Source organism: Anthonomus grandis, chromosome 16, assembly GCF_022605725.1.
Source record: "Anthonomus grandis grandis chromosome 16, icAntGran1.3, whole genome shotgun sequence".
Lineage (NCBI taxonomy): Eukaryota > Metazoa > Arthropoda > Insecta > Coleoptera > Curculionidae > Anthonomus > Anthonomus grandis.
In genome coordinates this window covers 17,514,821-17,538,720 of record NC_065561.1, presented here as the reverse complement: position 1 = coordinate 17,538,720, position 23,900 = coordinate 17,514,821, and the positions used below count along the sequence as shown (strand labels likewise).

Genomic DNA, 23,900 nt, shown 5'->3' with positions numbered 1-23,900 from the left:
GCTTTATTTGGAACTAATAAAATAATGTTGTGTACAAAGCACATTCACTATTATTTTACTTTTAAGTTGCATATAATTATAAAATAATAGAGGTTGAAATTAATTTAAACTAATATAGGACATGTAAAGATTTAAGGAAATAACATAAAATACAATTTGCCTTGATATAAATAAAGGTAGCAAAAAAATCTGTTTTGTGTTATATATGGCTGAATAAAATACAGTTTCTATCTAAACTTTCTATGGACAAGACATACAGGCTCCAGAATTAAAATGCGGAGTTCAATGTTAGGACAGAGTGATTAAGGAACAGTGAAATGAACACGACTGTCGCATATTAGCACAACACATCTCACACAATGCCCGTTTTTGTAATAAGAATACTGAGTGAAACAAGTATTCTGAACAGGATCCCCAGAATGAACCGACAGAAGAGAGTTTCCTGTTTAACTGAAGTATGTGGCTTACAGGTTCGGTAACTTTGCACTACTGTCATACTAAAGTACGTTGCTTTTATTGTTCAAAGATGTCACCTAATTAAACGCACTTAAAGTTCAGAATATTAGTTTTGGAGCACGAGACTTGGAATTACACTATTCCTCCAGACACTGCATATCGCGAACAATGGCACACCTCAACCTTTGAGTATCCTTGTCATACCAAAGTATCATTGTATCATCTGCAAAAACTGAAAAGTCCACTACTGTTTAATCTAGGCAAATCGTTAATGTACATTAAGAATAGCAGGAGGCTCCTGCTTACAATCTGATAAGAGCAAAACCACTTCAGAGCGACTCCTGGAAAGCCATAAATTTTCACCTCATGTAACATGGTTGGATGGTGCACGCAGTTGAAACCTTTCGACATATCACAGAATGCCAAAGCTGCGATACAGGTCATGTATTGAGCCTGATACAGCTCTCGAACAAAGCTTAATATAACATCACTTGTGTTTCTAGATTTTAGAAATGCAACCTGTGCGGATCAAGCAGTTTATGCCTGTTGAAAAATGAAACAACCCTCACCTTAATCAGCTTCTCCACGAGCCTTCCTGGCACAGGAGGCATTGCTATAGGACGAATATTGCAAAGTTCATTCAGATCACCTTTCTTGTGAATTGGAACAATGTTAACCCTCTTAAGACAAGTCGAAAAAAGACCATTTCTAAAAGACTTATTCACTATAAATTATAATAGAATTTGAATGATACTTTTGTAGGTAGAGTTTCAATTGCACTTAATGGCAAGCTGTCCTATCCTCTAGGAAGTTATGTGCTTTATCTTTCTGAATATGGATTTTAATTCCCAGTATCAGTGGGTAAAAAGAAAGTTTCTGTTACATAGATATGGGTTAGATAATGCTCAGGAAGTACGGTGGGTGGAAGATATTTTGAGAGGTTAGATGCCATGAAATAGTAATATTAATTCTATATCACCTGGACTTGAATCTTGTATTGATTCATTTAATTTTTGAAATAGAGAGGTCTGGTATAGCAGTCGTAGTGCTTCTAGAAATATTTGTAGCACTGTCAAATTTCTATGCTGACATCTTGCAGATGCTTCAAGGAGCGTGTTCAGTTTGTTTTTCAACAAAGCAATTTCTAGTAGGTATGGTTGTCTCTGATTAACTTACTTATGTTAGCAATATCTGTATTAATTTTAAGAATTTTCTCAGACTTTGAAATAATTTGTAGCTCCTGGAGGTCATTTTTATGCTGTCTCAAGTCCAAAGCTTATTGAGATTTCACTTTTAGAGCCTCGACCATCTTTCTATCACTCTTTTCAGCCTCTCTTTCCAGGTCAGTGGTCATTTAGTCTTGTAATTTTTAGCTGCTGTATGTGAATTTGTTTTTGAAGATTAGAAATATTTGCCTTCTCATCATTAAGGGCATAAGTATGATCTTCAGTTTTACGGTCTAATTCCGACTTAATATAGTTTCTGTGTAGGTTAGGGTAATTCATGACTATTAGGGTTCCTGTTAAGAGAACTACGGTGGTAAAATTAAAAGAGATGACGCATGCATAATAAGTATGGGTTTTCGTAGCACAGCATCTATAGTTGAATTTTTCATCCATAGTCGGTGCAGCTAAAAGAATTTCTACATAGTTTGTCGGTGAGTTCATTACGTTACTACTCAAACTCAAAGTTTATGAATTTAGGAGATATATATTGCTGCGGTTTAGGTCTCTAGCAAACATTTTTATAATATCGTCGGCCCAATGCCAAAACCATGAATGTGAAAAATCGTGATTTGGAGATATTTGGATTTGAAGGTTTTGATACTCTGTGAAAATTCAGATTTTTGTCGGAATAATTTCATTTCTTGGGAGACATAGGATCTACTTTGACAGTTTATGACTTGCTTATTATTTTTTCTGTTTATTGGCCCCCACCTTCCAAAACGTGAAATTCGTGGATTTGACATTGCAAAATTTTCTTTCAAATCACTTACAAAACCTAAAGACACAATGATTTTCAATATTTTTATTGATTTGAAATATCAATAAACATGTGTATTTTCATTGGGAAACTAGGATAAACTCGGGATCTATAAATCTAAGAAAACAAAACTACTTAAACTTCTAAATCATTGGCAAAATAAACTATAAAAACGAAAAAGGTTTTCTCAAAAAATACTGAAAATACAAAAGGAACTAAATTCATATGCTTAAATAAGCTTGAGTATAAAGTGAAATGGTTTAATTTTCATCTGAGTTAGTATTTTTACTGTCATCTGGTTCTGGTAATCTATCCCTAATATTATTATTAATTTTTAGCGACTTGTAAAAACTGTGATGAACTTTTGGGATTGTTAAATCAGAACACATTTTTTGTAAATCCTGATATTTTGGCTTCGCAATGGGTAACTCACATTCATATGATTTTTTTAACTCCGCTGTTTTTGGTCGACCTCAAATTTTTTCATGCAGTTTATGTCATGAAATTCTTGTTCAAAATCCATTTTGTAAAACACCTTCGTCATGTCCGATTTAAGATAACGAATCCAGCAAACCTTACGCCATGGTATTTTGTTCATCTCAAATTTTTGCGCTGCAAATTCTTTAAAATCATAAACATCATCAAAGCTTCTGCTCCTCACTTCAAATGGGCGTGGTTTCATACGAGCATCTCGTATTACTTGCGCCCAACCTTCAGGAATGTATACAGCAACATGCTTAGCTTTCTGCTCAATTTTGGAATGTATGGAATCGCATTCCATTTCAGTGTGTCCGCTTTCGAAAAATTTATGATCTATGATTTTCAAGCTAGGATGAACAAGAAATGAGCTGCATATACACATAGCAGCAAAATTTGAATTCTTTTGCTGGCCACCACAGCCATCTGACATCATTTTAACTTCTGGTACTTCTGGATTAGATAATACGTATTCATAGATACAAGAAGCGATTTTATTTGAACCCCTTTTACCCTGGGTTTCATCCCATAGATAGCAAATGCCATCTTGATTTCCAATATTATAAACTGTCAAGTTATAAACAGCTAACTTGCGCAAGTAAAATATCTGTCCTGCAGATCCTTTTGGAGTTGTGAGTATCAAGGTCAAAATTGAACGCTAATATAGTAGAATTGTTTATTGCTTCCAGTTTATCAGCACTGCGAGCCTTGCGTGCCAATTCCTTTCTTCTCAAGTGTTGCTGGAACGTTTGTTCTTGCGCTTCTTTTTCTTCTGCAGTCATATTTTTCGGTGCCAAACATATCTTGCACTGGTCCTTCTTTGGCTTATACCCACGTTATACCTTAGTTCCATTTTGGTCCATACATTGCTTATCTCTTTCATGTTTAGACCTAACACTATCCATTATTTTTTGTGTTCTAGATGTCACGTTTATCATTTTATAATTGATTTTTTACTACTCAAAATCTATACACGAATGTTACAAAGTATACCATACACTTACAATGTCAAAACAACGAATGTACCACATTCACTGACTTCAAACTTTTAATGCAAGGCCAAAACCACGAAAGTGTCACATTCACGATACGCGCGTTGCGACAGTCGAAGACATTGTCAAGAACTGGTTTAGAGGTGCTTGAAAATGTAGATAGGTAAAAATTGCCAATTTTGCACATTCATGGTTTTGCCTTGGGACCGACGATATATGTTAATATTGTTAATGATCTGCCAGTAGTGAAAAACCGCCAGTACCTTATTTTTAAATATATTACCACACGAATCTAAGTAGAATTCATGGTACCAATATAGTGGTTATTTCAATGTGCATTTGCAGTTTGCGTTACGTGAAGATACGCCTTAACATTTCAGTAGTGTACTGTCAATCGATCAGCTGATTAAGCTGTCATCTCAAATGTCAAACAAAATTCTCAGTAGGACGAAAAAGTATGATTGTTTTTGTGTTTTTGTTAGAATAGAATAATAATAATAATAAATTGGTGGTTTTTCGTATAATTTTAGAAAATCTAACTTAACTAATAACGAAAATTGTTTTTAGACTGAAGCAGTTAAGTGGCAAGTAAAATTAAGACGTACAGTTGATAAGAAGTTCCAAGGTTGACCATTGTTGACAGAATCACATCTCAAATAATTAACATAAAATGCAGTAATTGATTCTTAAATAGTTGCATATGAGTAACAAATTGTTCACGTACTTCCCCAAATAGTGGCGATTAATCGCAAAGGGATGTAACTATCAAAGGGAAATACCTTTCAAATCATCTCCATCCAAAAATCATACTTTTTACAAATCGACTCTTATTAAACCAATTTGACCATGTTGTTAAGTGTATTAGTGGTGCTGGGGCTACACCTAATAAATTCTTGCCATGCAGCAATATATACAGCAAGATTTGTAAGTTTTAATATTATATTTTGTCAATTTATCAGTTTTTTTTTAAATTCATGTCGAACTTATCTCTTAAACTCCCTTACACTTTAAACAGATACCCCAATATCTTTTCAGATGTCAGATTTTTACTTTGAAGAATTTCCAGATGCTTCAGCTAGCTTCGGATATGATCTCTCAAATGGATGTAAGTATAATTTTTGAAATAATCCTATTTAACTTATCCAAGGTATACATTCTTTTGACTTTCCTTCTTCAGTGAAGAGAGCTTCAAAAATCACTTTTTATTTTCTTTGTCAATAAACCAAGTTGAGACTTATTTCATGACTCTTAAAGTCACAACATTAGGCCAAGAGGTACTGAACATTACAGAGAACAGCTGAACAACAATTCTATCTGTCCCCGCTAAGTAATTGTACTTAGTTACATGCTGGAATAATAAATCTGCATGTATAGTGTTTTTAACAAACTCTTAAAAATACCACATTTCTTCATCGCAAAACAGGAAAATAGTATAGCAACCCCAAAAAGGAATCAATACATGCTTTTACTATTCTTTTCTTTTGCTTCCTATGTTGGTTACTGAAAATTGTTTATTTATAATTAATGGGTAGTAATTTCTGTGGTGTGCTATTTTATTGATATTCTGCCATGCTGTATTGTATCTGATGAATTTTGATTGAATTTAGACTGCCATGTTTCTACCCAAACAATATTTTTATGAACTGACATTAAATGTCTATTTAAAACCTTAAGACACAACTAAATATATAAGGCAGTCATTACCAGATCTCCTAATTTGTGCAGGTTCCTATTGTGTGTGCCTATTATTTCCCCAATTGTTGTCAGATGTTTGTAAAGGTCTTGGGCAGTATTATGTGAATGTTGCCCTCAGAAATTTTCATAGGAAAAGTTTAATAACCATTTTTAGGCTTATTATGAAAAGTCCATATTAAATTTCACAGAACTCACCAACAAAAAAAATAGCAATTAGACAACAAAATAGTAATCAACTTTTTATCCCTTTTAGCATTTCTAATAAAGAAAAATGACCTTTCAACAATACAATTAAGTGCACTTTGTTTGTGATAAGTGCAGGTACTTACGGTAATTTATATAATTCTATAGATTAGCTATTTCTAAAAACTGGAACCTTGTTTATGTGAAACAGTTTTTAATCACTATTGTGCTTTGAAAACAATACTGAAAAAAAATATACTGGTAATTGAAAAATGAAAGTCAAGCTCGAGCTCTGCCTCTGTATTATATTTGCAATATTTATTTAATTATGATGATAAAATATATTCTGAAAAGTAGATATAAATAAAGGTGAGTCAGTGCAATAAACAAAGGATGAAAAGGTGTGATAATGAGTTAAATGAAGCATTAAATTCCCTGATTTACTTCATCCTGAATTTTGACCAGTAAAATAACTCATTATTTCAAAATACTCATATGCAGTGTTCTACATAAAAATTATTGCTGACATTTGTGCACTAAAGCAATTGTTTAAATAGGTGAAGTGTTTATTCAGAAAATCTGCTCATCATAGTCACATAGGAGTATGCAGCTTTCATACTCTAAAAATTAAAAAAGTATTACCCGCATAAAATATTAAATAAAATTCTTACTGCTATAGCAACACTAAGGTTCATAGGTAAAAATGGTCCGATCCATATAACTAGTTGTTTTTGAGATCTTACCATTGAAAGCAAAATGGTTTTGTTAACTTTTTGGGAATGTTGGTACCAGGTGCTGTCATAGAGGGGATTGAATTTAGACTGCCATGTTTCTACCCAAACAATATTTTTATGAACTGACATTAAATGTTTATTTAAAACCTTAAGACACAACTAAATATATAAGGCAGTCATTCCTAGTTCTCCTAATTTGTGCAGGTTCCTATTAAATTGTCCCTATTATCTCCATAACAGTGTTGTCAGATGTTCGTAAAGATCTTGGGCAATATTATGTGAATGTTGCCCTCAGAAATATTCATAGGAAAAGTTTAATAACCATTTTTAGGCTTATTATGAAAAGTCCATATTAAATTTCACAGAACTCATCAACAAAAAAATCGCAATTAGACAACAACATACTAATCAGTTTTTTATCCCTTTTCTAATAAAGAAAAATGACCTTTCAACAATACAATTAAGTGCACTTTGTTTGTGATAAGTGCATGTACTTACGGTAATTTATATAATTCTATAGATTAGCTATTTCTAAAAACTGGAACCTTGTTTATGTGAAACAGTTTTTAATCACTATTGTGCTTTGAAAACAATACTGAAAAAAATATACTGGTAATTGAAAAATGAAAGTCAGCCTGCATCTCTGCCTCTGTATTATATTTGCAATATTTATTTGCTTATGATGATAAAATATATTCTGAAAAGTAGATATAAATAAAGGTGAGTCAGTGCAATAGACAAAGGATGAAAAGGTGTGATAATGAGTTAAATGAAGCATTAAATTCCCTGATTTACTTCATCCTGAATTTTGACCAGTAAAATAACTCATTATTTCAAAATACTCATATGCAGTGTTCTACATAAAAATTATTGCTGACATTTGTGCACTAAAGCAATTGTTTAAATAGGTCAAGTGTTTATTCAGAAAATCTGCTCATCATAGTCACATAGGAGTATGCAGCTTTCATACTCTAAAAATTAAAAAAATATTACCCTCATAAAATATTAAATAAAATTCTTACTGCTATAGCAACACTAAGGTTCATAGGTAAAAATGGTCCGATCCATATAACTAGTTGTTTTTGAAATCTTATCATTGAAAGCAAAATGGTTTTGTTAACTTTTTGAGAATGTTGGTACCAGTTGCTGTCATAGAGGGCATCTGATAACTTAAGGCTCTGAAATAAAGCCACTGTTAAATCTTATTTACAGAAGAATGTGTACCCTTACTTGTACTTGTATTTCATTTGCATGCCAGGACATGAAGAATAGTTGTATGACGAGGACAATCAAAAAGTCAATGTAAAAAATGGTAAACAAGATTGAAGTTTTTAGCTAAAATTTGAATTAATATGCATATTTCATGATGAGATGTTTTTACAATATCATACCGAGTTGGGAATTTGGTACATCAAATTAGCAATACTTAGTGAATTTAGTAAATATTCTTGTAGCATAACATATCTGATCGCATCATTTAAGTCATCTACAAATCTTGAAACACATAATTGATTATGATCATATAGGTACACCTGTAAGACTTACTTAATGACTTTTTGGTGTCTTATTATCAATCTTTTTAAATTAGCCAGAGATTCTGCCTCACCAGATACTTCCAAATCAAATTTCCTCGCAATAATTTGCAAATTTTTTAACTCGGCTATAACATATATCATAAGAGAGATATACAGAATTTGACTGACTGAATTGAAAGTGGTTTGAGTAAAAATAAAAATGAACATGATAACAATGGTTTTGCCGTAATGGTTGTTTTGGTCAAACGGCATCCACATCTCTATTGGCAGTATTTTTTCCGATGAAACTTCACCTGTGATATTGCCTTGATTAATAATTAATTCCGTCTGAGATTCATTTCGAAGGTATATAACAAAGTATGGTAAAATGCCAATTATACATACACTATATATGGCTAGGAGTAGTATTACGTGAACTTTATTTGTGAGCTTTATGTGGTAATTGTAGTTACTTATGATCTTAGGATTCCCTTTAAGGTACAAGGCCTTTTCCTCATGGATAATCCTGCAATTGAAGAAGAAATATGAAAAGGTATTCAATTAATTTCATTGGTTAACCATTTAAATTTAATAGTGCCTAAATATATCACTTTAATAACTTACCTAGACACCAAATCCCCGACAGTAGAACTCCGGCATATAACCAACTTGGTAGCAACAAGCGAGAAAGTCGTCATAAATCCTACGTTTTCTACAAATCGTCTGGCATCCCGATTTACTAAATTCGGTATTCGAATGGCCATACATATCAGTAATATTAAGCAAATACCTTGACAAGTCAACGAATACAATCTGTGATAAAGCTTCTGTAAAAGTTGGGATTTAGTAAACTGAAATCTCCAACAACCCGAAATCAGCATAAACATTTTTGGGACTTTAAGTAATTTGCAATTAAAGTCGTTCTCAATCGCTTCGATCTCCATTGTTGGGTCTATAATATTATAATGCCATTTGCATATATGAAAAATTAAGAATTCTCTTTAGAAAATAATTAAAGTAGGAATTAATAAACAGCTTAGGGAGTATTTCAGCTTAGGCATATTATTAACTTGCATTGCCTTTAATTAAAAAATTACTTTTGAAATTATAACAGTTTTAAATTAAAAGAAGCGAGATGTTTTAAATAGTATCATGTAACAAATACATTTCTTATATACTTATTTTTCCATCTCCAAGTCAATAATTACTGATTTTACTTGACAATATCGTAATTTTAATACCAGGTAGATTTTACAATTGCAAAACAACATTAGTGAAAAACTTTAGAGTTGTTTGCTTGATAATGCAGATAAAGATAAGGTATCTTTATTGCTGGACCCTTTAATAATAGTTTTATGTCCTACCCTATGTTATTGAGAAAACAAATAAAAATAAACAAGTTAAGCTCCATACCTTTTATTGAATTAAATTAAAACATTTTATTTAGCTTTGCGTGGAATGCTTGTCAACGCGAATCCACCCAGTGCCTGTGACGACACCCTCAGTCCACCCCCGGACGTTAACAACATAATCGGGAGATGGTTTGTGCTTGTGCCCAGATATACCCAGGAACAAAACTGTACCTTTGAACAAAAGGCTCGTGTGGCCCAACAAAAAGGGTAAGTGAATAAGTACACACACATTTCATAGTCAATTTGCAAAAAACCAATTGAAGCGATTTTTGACCGTTTATTTCAACTGTTCTTTCCCCCCCCTACAGAACCTATAATGCCCTTTTTTAATAAATACTAGTCGCTTTTGTCCTACTCTAAATGCTAACCAGCCCGTCAAAATCTTCGAGAACAAATAATTGGGGCAATATTTCTTCCCACTCTATTTAATTCTTTCTATATTATCAATCGTACACATTTTGGCCCAGTTGCATATTTAATTTGCACCCCTAACAGCAAAATTGCGGTAGAAGTAAGGACACAGATTACCTAAACCAGTATATATATATATAATCGAGGGAAATTATTATAGGGATGATTAAATTTTATTAAACTCATAACGTTTAAATATTTATGAGAAATGCCATGTTTAGTAGATATTTGATCAAACATTGAAATAATTTTTTTTTCTAATTCATAAATAAAACATACAAATTTCTCGCTAGGTGTTTTCAAACTACCAAAAATATTAGTTTCGGTGTTGCTATATGCCTTTAGTTTAGTTAATAAATTTGAAGCATCAAGGTTTCTGGATTCTTCTGAAAAACTGACACAAATGGGACATTTATGAATATTTAAAGCTTTTTTAATTAAGTAACCACAGACATATTTAAAAGCATTTTGTGTGGTTAAACTGTGTTCTCTATAATCACAATCAGAAACAGTTATTGCCTTAAATATTTGAGATGACTGCGTAGACATCACTTTTCTTAAATTTTCATCTGAAACGTTTTTTAGCTCAGCTAGAAGCACGCCTAAATCGCCCTCACAGTTCATATATTCAGAGTGTAAAAAATTCTGACAAAATATTTTTTTATGGGCTCTTTGAAATTGAATTGGGGTTGGATTTACGCAATTCGCTCCTTGTTGCCTTATATTTCCGAAATAATTTTCAAGACAGTCTTGATTTATTTTTCTGGTTTTTAGGTAGCTAAATCCGCAATTTGAAAGGCGCTGCCATAAGACTTTCAATCCATAGATACATATCATCCAACACGAACGAAATTTACACTTTTTTGTCAAATTTTTTCCTTTATTATTGCATATTTCAAGATTTTTTAAAAATGGCCACATGTGATTTAAAAACTCAACTTGATAATCAAGACCCTGATATGCATTATTAAATTTATTCGGGTGGGACGTATTTTTAGAATTAAACAAATCAAACAAAGTATTAAATTTATCTATAATTTCAATTGTAGGTAAAGCATCTACAGGAAGTGCTCCTAAAGTCATATATGTATTCATTCCACTCGCAACACTATGACTTAAAACTTGAGTGGACAGTTTTACCTTCATCTTTTCAAAATTATTAGGATATATGTGGGATTTAGTAAGTTTCGGAGCACACCTATACACTTGCTGGCTATCTTTTTCATAAAATTGTTCGACAAACTTCCAAGACGTTACTTTGTTGCCAAAATGAAAATTATTTTCGGCTAAATTATTTTTAGTAGCCTTTAATAATTGTGGAGGGTCAAAAATGTAAACTAATTTCAAATCGCCCAATTGAAATTCAGGATTTTCTTCGTTGACCTTTAGCATTCTAGAAAGCTGTATAAAATTAGAGCCCATATCAGTTACTAAGCCTTGGATAAATAAACTAGCATCTGATAACTTTTTAACGCATTTAGTTAATATTTTTAAAATATCTGAAGCTTTAAGTTGGGAGTTTACAAAAAAATAAGCCAGTGGTTGCTTCCAGTTATGAAAAAGTCCGCGAACCATAATAGCAGCAACATTTTGTGCTATGATATTATTATTTTAATTTTTTCCAATATCCTCCAAGCCTACAATTTCATCTTTTGCTAAATTAAAATAAAGATAGGACATTAAAGATGTTTCATCAATACATATGGTACAATACTTATCAAGTTCAGACATAGTTTTAACTTTAATAGCAAGAGGATTGAATGTCTGTTCGTTTAGTCCTGGTTTTGAAACAATACTTTGTGTCATTTTTTCCAGAGAATTATAGCACTTTGAAAATGCGAAGAATCGATTTTCTTCAAACCCAAAAATAGCTATAGAAACCCCTATCAGCGGCTTATTCCCATCACCTACATTACGAAAACACCGGGTTATAACGGAATTCGACCAGAACAAGTGGAATTATAGCTCTTTGAAAATTCGGAAAAAAGTCAATTTTCGACCCCGTTTTTGAGCCCAAAAATGGGCCACAAAAATGCGAGATCTCAGTTAATATGGGAGCTACGACCTTGCGGATGGCCTCGTTGGATTCAGAAGGACGAAACTAAGACAAAACCGTTGGAATTTTCCCGATAGCTCCCATAGAAGCCGAGACATAGGCCTTCAAAGTTTGGGTTTTTTCATTTTTCGGGTATACCCCCCCGTATCGAATTTTTCACCAAAAATTGATTTTTTTCGAATTTGAATTAACTAAACCAGCGGCTTGTTCCCATCACCTACAACACGAAAACACTGGGTTATAATGAATTTCGATGAAAACTAAGGGAATTATAGCACTTTGAAAATGCGAAAAATCGATTTTCTTTAAACCCAAAAATAGCTATAGAAACCCCTATCAGCGGCTTATTCCCATCACCTACATTACGAAAACACCGGGTTATAACGAAATTCGACCAGAACAAGTGGAATTATAGCTCTTTGAAAATTCGGAAAAAAGTCAATTTTTTACCCAGTTTTTGAGCCCAAAAGGGCCACAAAAATGCTCTCAGCCAATATGGGAGCTACGACCTTGCGGACGGTCTCGTTGGATTCAGAAGGACGAAACTAAGACAATATGTTTAGTAGGTAAATTTAATATTTTTGCGAGAAATCTATATGCTTTTGGCCCCAAGAAATACAAAACTAAAGCAAACTGTTTATAACTATCTGGATATCGTTTACCTTTACCTACTTTATGCTGTAATTTAGCTTGAACTTTTATTATTTTAGATAAAGTTTTATTTAAAAAGCTGTCACATAATTTAATAAAACTATCGAGTTTCGGTTTAATCGCTTTAGCCGGCTCAAATTGCTTTTTTTGTTTTAATACATTCCTTTTTACGCCTTTGACTTGGTATCGCAACTTCTTGGGCTATTGGCAGTCAATGCAGATGAAGTTTGTGTTCCTATGCTTGGTGATTTTATGCTTGTAATGTAATTGATGGGCGTATCTTTAGTGCCTGTCACATCTAAAAAATTATTAACTCTAATACTATTTAAAACTAAATAAATTAAATACGTTTACCTTAAAGGATCACTTGGAAGACCAAAAAAGGTTACTTCTGTGTTCACAGAAGAACAGCATCTACTTATGCACTTATAACTCGTCATAGTTAAAAAAAATATATTTGCGCTGGCACTATGCCACTTCTCAGCGTCACGGGTACCGAAGCAAGCGTGAAACTAAAATAATTATGCTCCCATACTATTCGATCCGACTTTGAGCAGACGAAAATAGTGGGGAACGCAGACCATGCCGCCAGGCTTACATTCGCATCTGGTTTAGGTAATCTGTGGTAAGGAGGCTATGAAGTAGTTTAGAGCCTATTAGCAAAGTATATAGATTTCAACAAGTAGAATCACTTCTTTGATCGCCTCAAAATGCCGCCTTTTTTTATAAGCGGTCGTAAATCACTTGTAAGCTACGCCGGCACCCCTCGCATGACAGGATACAAGTCCGTCCATAAAGTTCACATTAGAAATGCTTTTACGGGAGGCAATAAGGAAAGTATTAAGTTTAATAATATTATTGGGTAAAATCAAGGTTTTTTTATTTTAAAATATTTTGATGAGTTTTGACGCTTATTCATTGTGACACATTAAATAAATAACAACTAGGTAATAGGTAATATCGTGGGCGTACAAGGAAAACCCTGTAAGTTTTTGAAGGTGGTAGACAATGGTACAGTGAAAACATCTTGTCGAACTTGCATTGTCTTATTTATTTAATGTAACACGACGTTTCGGTTGGTAAGTATCTCCAACCGTTATCAAGTGTAAACAGTTTACGAAGCTTTTAAGCGATTTTTAAACGAATGATTGTAATGGAATGATTTTAAACGAACAGTTTTAAGCGATTTTAAACTTTCAAGTTTTGTAATGTAAAATCCAATTTTATTTTTTATGTTTGCTAAATGCATTTTTTGGGAAGTAACATCTCTTAGAGTTAATTTAGGTTAAATTAAAATACATCATTTTTTAGAACAAATTGTTTATTAGCATTTTTAAATAATAATTGCACTTAATGGGTCTTCGCTGACAAACTAATCACATTTTTTGAGACTTATCAGATTTTTCTTCATAAACTGTATTAGTTTTTCTGGTCATAGGCTCATTGTCGGAATCGGAATCAGTTTCTTCATCGGAAATTCCAATACTGGCTTCTTCAATATTTTTTGCAGTAGAAAGAGACTGGTACCACCTATGGAATTCCGAAGGAATAGCACCACTTTTGCATAATTTCAAAAGATCTTCTTTTTTCTTTGTGCTTATCGCTAAAGGCCCTTTATATAGTTTCTCTAATTTTTTTGGAATTGCTGGTGGTCTACCTTTTCCCCAAATTCTAATAACCTTATAATCGCTGCTATGTTCGTATTTATATTCGATAATATCAGGATGCAATTTCGAATACCGCAAACTTTTAATCAGTAGCCAATTGACTGTTTCCCCTCCAAGATCTTTAGATCTATTTTTAATAAGCAAATCGGATAATTTTTTTAAATCGTAGAATTCATTAAAACGTAATTCTTTAACATTGTAGGGTTCGCTCTGCTTATTACGATTTCTTTTTGATCTTGCGATGCGGAAAATATTAATTCAATCTTTAATGGTATACACTGGTATGAATTTTTTTGCATCAGTGGCGCTGTGCATTGAATCCACTTCCATATAGGAATGGCCGCTCTCCAAAAATTTGTGTTCAATTACCTCGATATGACTCACATGCACTAAATAAAACAATAACGCTGCTACAAAAGTTTTGAAATGAATAAAAGAATGTTTCCTTTTTTTCAATAAAAAATTTCATATGTTAAAAATATAAAAACTGTTTTAAAAAAATATGAATACAAAATTGAGTCGATCTTGCGACTTAGGCGGTACAGTCAAATCTGATTATTTAAAAGTTCACACACAAGCACAAAAACGTTTTTCTTATAGTTCTTCGTCAGCTAAAATTTGGGAACGGTCGAATGGATGAACCAGTGGCGTAACGTAACACCTCCCCTCTGAAGAAGATGACCATGGGGATGGTCCATTGGTCATAGAGTCTGCAATCTGCATGGCATCTCTTTTATACTCGATACTTAATGTCGTTATGTGGATGGGTTCCATACAGATCAGCAGCCAAGTCCATGCAATAAAACAAAATACTTGCATAAGTAAAGGCCAAGTCATTTTTAAATGAAGAGTTTGCATTTCTCTTTGCGAGCCAAACTGCAAGATTTTACTTTTAATTATTTTTATTTATTTGATAAACTCACAAAAAAAAATCAAACTCAATTTAACTTGTAAGTTGTAACATCAAATTAATTAATCCAGACAAACAGAAACAAAAAATAAAAATGTTTAACAATAATGTCGATATTGGAGAGATATTTTATTAATTTATTGCATGTTTATTTAAAAAAAATTAATTATTATTCATAGTAAAGTTTGACATTATTAAAATGAAACTTGCGAATTACATTATTATCAAGACATATTTCAAGCGTTTTATTTTCTTTATTAACACTTAAAATTTCGTAAGGTCCTGTACAAAGAATAGTTTTAGGTGTATTTGGGTTTTTGGGTCGTTTTAAGAGAATTTTTTGTCCAACATCAAACGTTTCATTTTTTTTTGCTGCTTTCGTTTCATCAAAATATGCCTTTTGTTTAGTTCTAATTGACATTTGCTTATGTTTCACGTTTTGAAAAGTATTTAAGATCATTTGTCGTTGGTGTTTGTGTTAAAAGTTCACACACAAGCACAAAAACGTTTTTCTTATAGTTCTTCGTCAGCTAAAATTTGGGAACGGTCGAATGGATGAACCAGTGGCGTAACGTAACACATATTGGTTGCTATTTTGACCTCCACATGTATCGGACCATAGCGAAACCTCTTTTATATTTAGTGGAAATTTTTTTAAATATTCAAAGAGGCAGGAGCCGATTTCTGAACTTCCCCTCTTGCCGTTTAGCTAAGTCCAGCAATAGCAAAAGGGCTCTATTTGGAGGAGCTGATTCATAAATGGTAAGGTTGATAAACACAAATTTTTCGTGAATAGTACATTGGGCTAACATCTGAGCACGGAATCTGCAACACAGACTGTAAGTCAAATGTTACTGAGCAAAAACTTTCTTCTCTTGTAGCCCTATCCTTATCTTTAATTTTTTCTGCATTGCAGTCATCCTTTCTTCTTAGTTGACTCAGGTAAATCTCGTCATATTCCTGTTGTTGGTCTGCTGTCACTAATTTTTTCTTATTTTTTTCGCACTTCTGGCAGAGATCCTTTTTGGGTTTAAAAAAGGATAAATTATACTCGTTTCTAATTTATAAACCAATTAAGTGCACTTAATAGATTTTTCCTGAATAATATTTAGTATCTCCGGACTTAATAACTTGGAAGCTAGACGTATCTCTTCTATTTGAACTATATTGGACTTAACGGGTATTTAGTATGATAGGTTATATTTAAATGGACTTGGCTATGCAAAAAAACGATTTTTTGAAAAAAGTGGACTTACAGGGTTTTCTTTGTACGCCCACGATATATTTATGTATGCAACCAGTCGCCATTTTTTCTTTGCTTTTATTTCTTTTTATAATACTAATAAAACGCTTAAATTTGAGTCAAAACCTTAGGAATGTTGTTAAGAAAACTAGAATTCCCTAAAAACCCTTTAATCCTAATAAAGGTGTACCTAATATAAAGGGTGTAAACCTAAATGTATACCTTAATTGCCGACTAGTTAAGCTGAATTTATACAGACAAATAGAATAAAATAAGGCCTTATTTGACATTTATGCATTTAAACAGCAAAATAAAATAAGAAATAAGGAATTACCAATCACATGCCAGGTATATTTCAAGAAATTGACCAATTACATACAAGGTAAATTTTATCTCTTTGTCTTTCAATGGGTTTTTTGACCAAAACGCCGTGTGTACTTTCGTTTTCAAATAAAAATAAAATATTAGTTGCATTTTGGTCAACTTCTTATTTTATTTTGCTGTATAAATGCCTTATGGGGGTTTGTGTAAATTGAAGTCTTATTTTACTTCTTATTTTATTCAATCCAGCATTATTATTCTCAATAATAAAAACGTAGGGTTGTACCGATTATCTTTATTTTTTTGATTGACCTGGTTACTTAAGAGGAATCATATTAAAGTAAAAGTCCGTAAAACTAGCACTAAATGACAGAATTTAAATTCACAAAAACAAAAAATATTGGCACACTCGGTAAACGTCGAAAATAAACTGAACCCTCAGTCAACCCTATAACCACATTTCGTGGACGAACCGGTAAAAGGGCGAGAGGGGCGGCGTCGGTAGGTGCGGATGGTTAGTCGAAAAGGACTCGACCCTTGACTGTGTTAGACTGTGCTATTAGTGCACTAGAGTAGAATGTAGGTTACCTCTAAGTTTGTCTCTTGTACATATGTTTAAATATTAAGTCTGGCTTCAATTTAATTATCATTAAAAGAAAGAAGATCCTTATCTGTCCAGAAAAAGTGTCCAAACACTTGTCCATCATATTTATTTCACTGTGCTTATTATAGAAAAAACACTTCACACGTTTAATTCAATTTTAGATATGACGCTTTAATAGTATACAACGTTGGATCAGATCAGCTAGTGCCTATGTCAGCGGAGAATTCCACAGGAATTGAAATAGCGGCGGTGTTTATCAGTCAAAAAACGGGACTTCTGATGAAGAACGTTTACACCAATCCAGAATATTATCTGATCATCAATGCGGACACACCGTTCAATATACAGACTCACCTTCTGATACCGTTTGCGATATTCGTCGGACTCTGTTTTATAGTGATGCTCATATTTTGGGTAAGCGAATTATAAATTTGTATGAGTTTTATGAAGTTTTTTTTTTTTTTTTAGATAATAAGGTTTGTGAGAGATAGAAGGAGACAAAGAAGAAACCGTTTGCCGAAATCGCAATTGAACAAGATCCCTACCTGTAAATTTCAAAAAGGTGACCGATACGAAACCTGCGCGGTTTGCCTTGAAGATTACGTGGAAGGAGAGAAACTTAGGGTGCTGCCATGTAACCATAGTAATGACTCATTTTATTTATTTCTATGTAAGTTTTTTTTAAATTATTATTTATTTTCAGTGTACCATATTAAATGTATAGACCCATGGTTAACAAAAAACAAGCGGGTATGTCCGATCTGCAAACGCAAAGTGTTTGCGCATGACGAAGTACATTCAGACTCCGATTCCGAAAGTGATTCTGATACGACTCCGTTAATTCGACCCGATAATAGAGGGACACAAGGAGGCACTTTTTCGGTAATCCTTTATTATTATTATTTATAGGTACTAAAGTGCAAAGCCAATTAACGAGTGCACTACTTTGAAGATCATAAATCTTATAACGTGTCAGATTAAAATTACAAAAGCTCTTGAGAATTTTAAACAAATGGACTCTATATTGACCAAATAGATACTTTTTATAAGCTTTTTCATATGGGTTTTGTCTTGGATTCTTAGGTCTTATCAATCAGAATGCAAAAACTCCCGGTGTTGTTCAATTAAGGCATTGTTCATTTCGGTTTCTTTATGGTTTCTTTTAATTAGGTGGAACAAGAAAATCCATTCAGACGAGCCGAACGTTCGATATCGCAAGTTTTAGAGCGACATCGTGATTTTGTCGTCGACGACGTTTCGCGAAGCATCAACGCCGAGAGGCAGAGCGTCGATAGTACACAGTCAACGGGTAAGTGTTTTAGCCTAAAGTTTTGACTAGATTAAATTCAAATTTAATTACATTTGCCCTTTACTTCTTCCAGTAAAGGGCAATCAAACACAGATAGGTACCTAAATTGGTAATACTGTTATACAATGTGGTGTAAAGGTAATGTCATAATTTGAACCAGCTCTGTTTATTTGAAAGTGTAAGATTGATGACCCTAATTGGAAAAAAATGTATCGCTCAAAAGGCCACCTCCCGAGTTGATGCAAAATTGCGCTCGTTTTAATTGTTGCTCGTAAAACATCTGGCGATATTTTTTTCAATATGAGCTTTTAGGTCTTGTATCTTGTAAGAAGCTGCGTAGTTTGTAGCGGTTTAAGCGAGATTTTGAAAAGTCTGGTGCTGTTAGATCTGGCGATCTGGAGGGCCAGTTCAGACCTCCAAAAAATTTTCCATTTTTATATTCTCACTTTTTATACACAAATAACGCATGTTTTGGTGTTCGATTTCTCACACTAAGACTGATTGTTGGCCAATAAAGAAAATGTTAGATGAGTGTAATATTGTGAACAAATAGTGTGATGGACTTTTTCGATTTCTCTTAAACAAATTAACTTTTAGGTTATTTAATTACATTATATAATAGACTTTGCCAGATGTTTACTGTAATTACACATGATTTTCTGTTTTAAGGCAGAATAAATAAATAAGTAATTATTACCACAATAAATTAATATTGTAGGATTATTTAAGTAAAACTAGATTTTCAGAAGCACTTTTTAATGAGACACTATAACACCCCTCAGGTGAGTAACAATTGGCACATGAAATTTGAAATATATACTTACTATTAGAATGTACATAACCAAATTAGGCAAAATACACAACTTTGACAATTTCTGCCATGTCCATACATATGGAGTCTTCCCCAAAGTCATTTAGGAAATCTTCTTGACTCTGTATCTTGATTATTAATAAAAAATCCTCAGAATTAAGTTGGGATGTTCCACACATAAATCATCTTATAAAAAGGAACAGAGTCACTCTATCTGAGCTCATTAACCCAATGCCTCTACACTTACAGCATCATTTGGTTGTCGAAACAGATTTTTTGATGTTATGTAGATACTTCTTTGTTAATAAGTAAATGCGTGAGTTCGAGATGCAATTCGAGTCTTTTATCTTATTTTAGATGATCTCCAAGATGTTACTTCTGACAATGGCCAACATGAATTTTGTAAAACTGGTCTTCAGACTTACCTTTTTGGAAAAACAGTAATTTTGGTCTTCCCAGAGTTTTTTAGCACCCTTAATTTAAACAAACAAGGAAAAACTTTTTAAACTTTTTTCTTTTCAAATTTTGAATCCTGAAATAAATAAGTAATAATTATGATAAGGACTGTTGATGTCCTCTCACTGGCATAATGAACATTTGAATAATTTCGCAAATATGAGAGGCTTTGTGTTTCACTAATTGCTTATCTATTCCAAATTATGTTTCACACTCATTAGATTTATATAATTCTTCTTTTTACTGGTGCTATAGGTCTTCTTAGTTGCCTAAAAGTGAGTGAAAATAACCCTAGTTGTTACGAGGAGTTGAGAAATCTGCTATTGGTGAAATTTTGGATTCGATGTAAGGGAGCTGCAGCTATCTTCTTGTTATATATCTACATCATAAATGTCTTCATCATTTGCGAAAATGGCGCCCAATTCAAATTATGACATTACTTTTGGTCCACCTGTTACAATTGTTTTATTATATGTAGTTTGTTACAGTTATTTTTCTTCAGATATATAAATAAAATAAAATCAAGATGTTAGCGAAAGCATAGCTCGATTACAGAACTTCAAAAGGCAGTTAATCTGGTACTAAAGTTAATAAAATAAACAGTTATCATTTCAGTATTAATTCTATTTTTGATATCAATAATTTTTAACCCTTATGATGAAACACAAATTATTAATCATAATTTAATTGTTTTGATTTCACTAATGTCAGAAGTCGTATCCTAGCCAATAAGATCCCAGCTCATTCTTCTATAGCCCTACTAAAACCGTTTCTGGCGCGAAAATCTTTGACCTCGGGGAGTCTTGAAGAACAAGCCTTTGAAGAAGGTTTAGTTCTTGGTATTTTTGCCGGTTTTACTCCAATGAAAAGTTAAAAACTCACCTTTTTTGGGTATTTTAGTTCGTGGATACGAAATGTCATACTGCAATAGTGCAGGATTATAAGTGGTGTAGTTATATCCCAACTTTTTCAAGGTTCTTTGTTTAGGGTCCAGTTTTGTGTTCCCGAGAAAAGGCCAATTCCATTGGTAAGTCTTAATATTTCATTTGGCATCTTGGTTTATGATACTCTACATATTACACATGTAATTTTATATAAGTATACTCAAGCATACAGTTAAAGTTTCACCGTCAATGCTTATATCTACTTACTGTATTGGCGATTCGTCAATCTGGGCATTCTTCCACTTTCAGGCTTTTTTTTTCTTGGTATGGTTTTCATCCACTACTATAAGAAGTAGAAATCTCCACTCATCTACTCCAATAACTTCCACAACATCTACATTGACATCTGCTGTTAAACCGATCCAGCCAGGTCCTCCATCTCAATCATGCAGTCAGTAAACCAAAGTCCTGTCAGCATTTGTTAGCTTTGCTGTAGTATATTATACTAAATACTAACCTCAAAAATACATTTTATCACCCTCATTATTAGATTTCACTACTACACTGTTGTTTGAATAGTTTCATAATAATTAAGTGTATAGTAGTTATTTCATTATAATAAATCGTATAGATCTCCTTGTAAACTGAATTAATAGGCCTATTTCGCAAGTACTCACGCGAACCAAATAACAGAATATGAGATGTTACCATTGATATAGACACTATATTTAGGAAGGGCAACATAACTTGTTTTTAAAGTAATAAGTTTAATTATTAACTTTTCTTTTAATATAGATTTACTTGAATGCATCCCAGAACTAAAGCTTGTCTTTTATGTTTATTTTGAATTTTGAAAGATAACCTAACTTTCTAAGTTAGACAAGGGACTTTTAGTGTGGGCCCATGAGTTCAAAGTAAAGGGTTAATATTTATTTTATTGTTAATTTATTTCTTTCAAGTACATTATTAATTACACCATAACACTTGTACATAATATTAAGGGTCCATATAATTGATTGTATTCATAAATTTCCCTCTGTTCTTCCTTGTGGGATTTTCTTTCAGGTTTATAGCTATAGTGCTTTTAGTAATTTCCTGTTTTCTTGGTCATCGGAATTTTCTTATCCATCTGGGGTAAAACAGGTGTCGCTCAATTTTATTGAACTCTTGCTGAATCCACGCCTCTACCAAAGTGGTTAGTGCTAGCCGGCTATAGTAAGTCGCCCTCCTCTCTTCCTCTTTCCATTGGTTCCCTTGTACCCATTTTCTAACCTTCACTTCACATACTTTTATCCTCCTTTTCCTTCCTGTTATTATATCCATCCATCCAAATTTCGTTTAGTCTATCCAAGTAATTAAATAAAATACTAAATATTAACAACTTTTTTTGTATTTATCTATAAGTTAATCCAATTGTTTACATAATAACTTACATCATTTTAATTTGTTCTGCTAAGATACCAGCGCTAGCGACTCCATCGGAAGGGCCGGCGGATCTTCCACATCTAATCCCGAGTATATGTTCGCAAATTGTACGGAATCCGATAGCCATAATTATATACCTGCCGAAAACCCCGCGATAGTTAATCCGGAGGAAGACGACGTCGACAATAACTTTCACGGCGACATTATCGTTTAATTGTTATTGTATATTTGAGTGAATTGAATCTAGTCGGCTTAGAATTATTTTTTTTGACGTGCATCGTGAACGACAAAATATGTTATCACTTAGACATTATCTTTCGGATCTCTTTTAAGAAATTAAATGGACTCGAATGTTATGTCATTATACTGATTGTAATGAGACAAAACAGGCAAGAGGTGCTATATGCAATAACCTTAATGGAAAATATGTAGCCTTAAAAATGTTTTATAAAGGACAAAATATACCTATAGTAACATGTAAGTCGTGCCAATATGAAATCTGAAGGTAGAATTAAGGATGTAAATATTCATATATTAATATACGTTTTTAATCAGTTTAGTCTATTAATAAGCATAACGTTGAAAAATCTTCAAAATAAAATTGTTCGTTTTTGGTTTATTTATGCAGATAAGTGATATTTATTTATTAATATGTTTAGTGCAAAAAATATGTATTTTTTATAACACGCGCCATTTATTCCATTTCTCTTTGTTTATTTAACCAATTTTGATAGTCAATGTTGATTAAAATGGAATCTTTCTGTGCGCTTTGCGAAAAATATGATGTGACTCTTGAACTTAATTTTCCTCAGAATAACCACCTTTTGCCCCTTGGTATGTAATTTGCTATTCCTATTCATAATAATATATTTGTGCTTTGACTATTTAAAAAAAATATATCTAAATTAAATGAGTCTTATGTTTGGAGTAATTTGTTATAGAGTTGCCTCGAATCTCAAGGAGAGGGGTAATTGGTGTGACATTATTCTGTGATGTTTACAAAGATTTGTTTTTATTTTTCGTTTATTATTCATGTTTTGGATGAAATTATGATATTAGTTTTATGACGTTATTATTATTAGAATTATTTTCAATAAAGTTTGTACATAACAAATAGTGTTTTCTTTCTTCAACCTTAACTGTTGTCCTTATAACATGGAAAAGTTATTTCAACTTTATCTACTAGAGAATTTACTCTAACCAAAAATAAGTATTAAAATAGCAGAGCATGAAACCAATAAAATCAAATCCAAAGCCTTACCTTAAGCAGCTTTATTTTAATATTTATTTATTTTAATATACGGCAGAGCCAATTTACAAAAACAATACTAGTATATGTATATATCAACCGTATATGGTCAAGGTATATTTACTTAACTGTTAAACCAAAAATAAACGTTTATTTAACTATCGTGTGTTGCTTATAGGTATGTAGCCAACTTATACTTTTACTTTATTTTTCATTTATGTTTTTGTTGAATGTAGCTTTTTAATAATAATAATAATAATAATACTTCTTTATTTGCTCATATACATCTAACAGCTTAGCATCGTCAAAAAGTTTAGACTGTCAAACGCCAATAATACTGTGCATAAAGGGAGACATCAATCCTAGAGTTTTACCTACATAACATAGCAAATAAAAAAACTTACATTTTGTTTACAATATAAATCAAAATACAATTTTGGTTCGCATCAGAAATGCT

General features: G+C 32.5%; 2 protein-coding genes across 5 annotated transcripts; one reads left to right on the top strand and one right to left on the bottom strand.

Moving 5' to 3' along the window:
* The first annotated feature begins 4,309 nt into the window (after positions 1–4,309).
* On the top strand, positions 4,310–22,749 carry LOC126745579 (E3 ubiquitin-protein ligase RNF13). Of its 3 annotated transcripts, none has more exons than XM_050453481.1 (9): positions 4,310–4,363; positions 4,476–4,832; positions 4,944–5,013; positions 9,482–9,653; positions 17,471–17,723; positions 17,778–17,952; positions 18,013–18,191; positions 18,480–18,618; positions 22,227–22,749. In XM_050453481.1, exons 2-9 carry the CDS (start codon positions 4,755–4,757, stop codon positions 22,406–22,408), a joined length of 1,248 nt encoding a protein of 415 aa, XP_050309438.1. In that variant the 5' UTR covers positions 4,310–4,363; positions 4,476–4,754; the 3' UTR covers positions 22,409–22,749. The 3 variants fall into 3 exon arrangements, with proteins under 3 accessions (XP_050309438.1, XP_050309439.1, XP_050309437.1); XM_050453482.1 differs by having other exon boundaries at positions 4,335–4,416; XM_050453480.1 differs by lacking the exon at positions 4,310–4,363 and having other exon boundaries at positions 4,376–4,832.
* On the bottom strand, positions 6,158–9,077 carry LOC126745580 (odorant receptor 49b-like). 2 transcript variants are annotated; one of them, XM_050453485.1, is made up of 6 exons: positions 8,659–9,071; positions 8,066–8,560; positions 7,912–8,014; positions 7,751–7,855; positions 7,543–7,698; positions 6,158–6,406 (listed from the first exon to the last, which is right to left on the bottom strand). In XM_050453485.1, the coding sequence occupies exons 1-6, from the start codon at positions 8,976–8,978 to the stop codon at positions 6,353–6,355; spliced, it is 1,233 nt and encodes a 410-aa protein (XP_050309442.1). In that variant the 5' UTR covers positions 8,979–9,071; the 3' UTR covers positions 6,158–6,352. The 2 variants fall into 2 exon arrangements, with proteins under 2 accessions (XP_050309442.1, XP_050309440.1); XM_050453483.1 differs by lacking the exon at positions 6,158–6,406 and adding an exon at positions 6,666–7,491 and having other exon boundaries at positions 8,659–9,077.
* Positions 22,750–23,900: the final 1,151 nt, after the last annotated feature.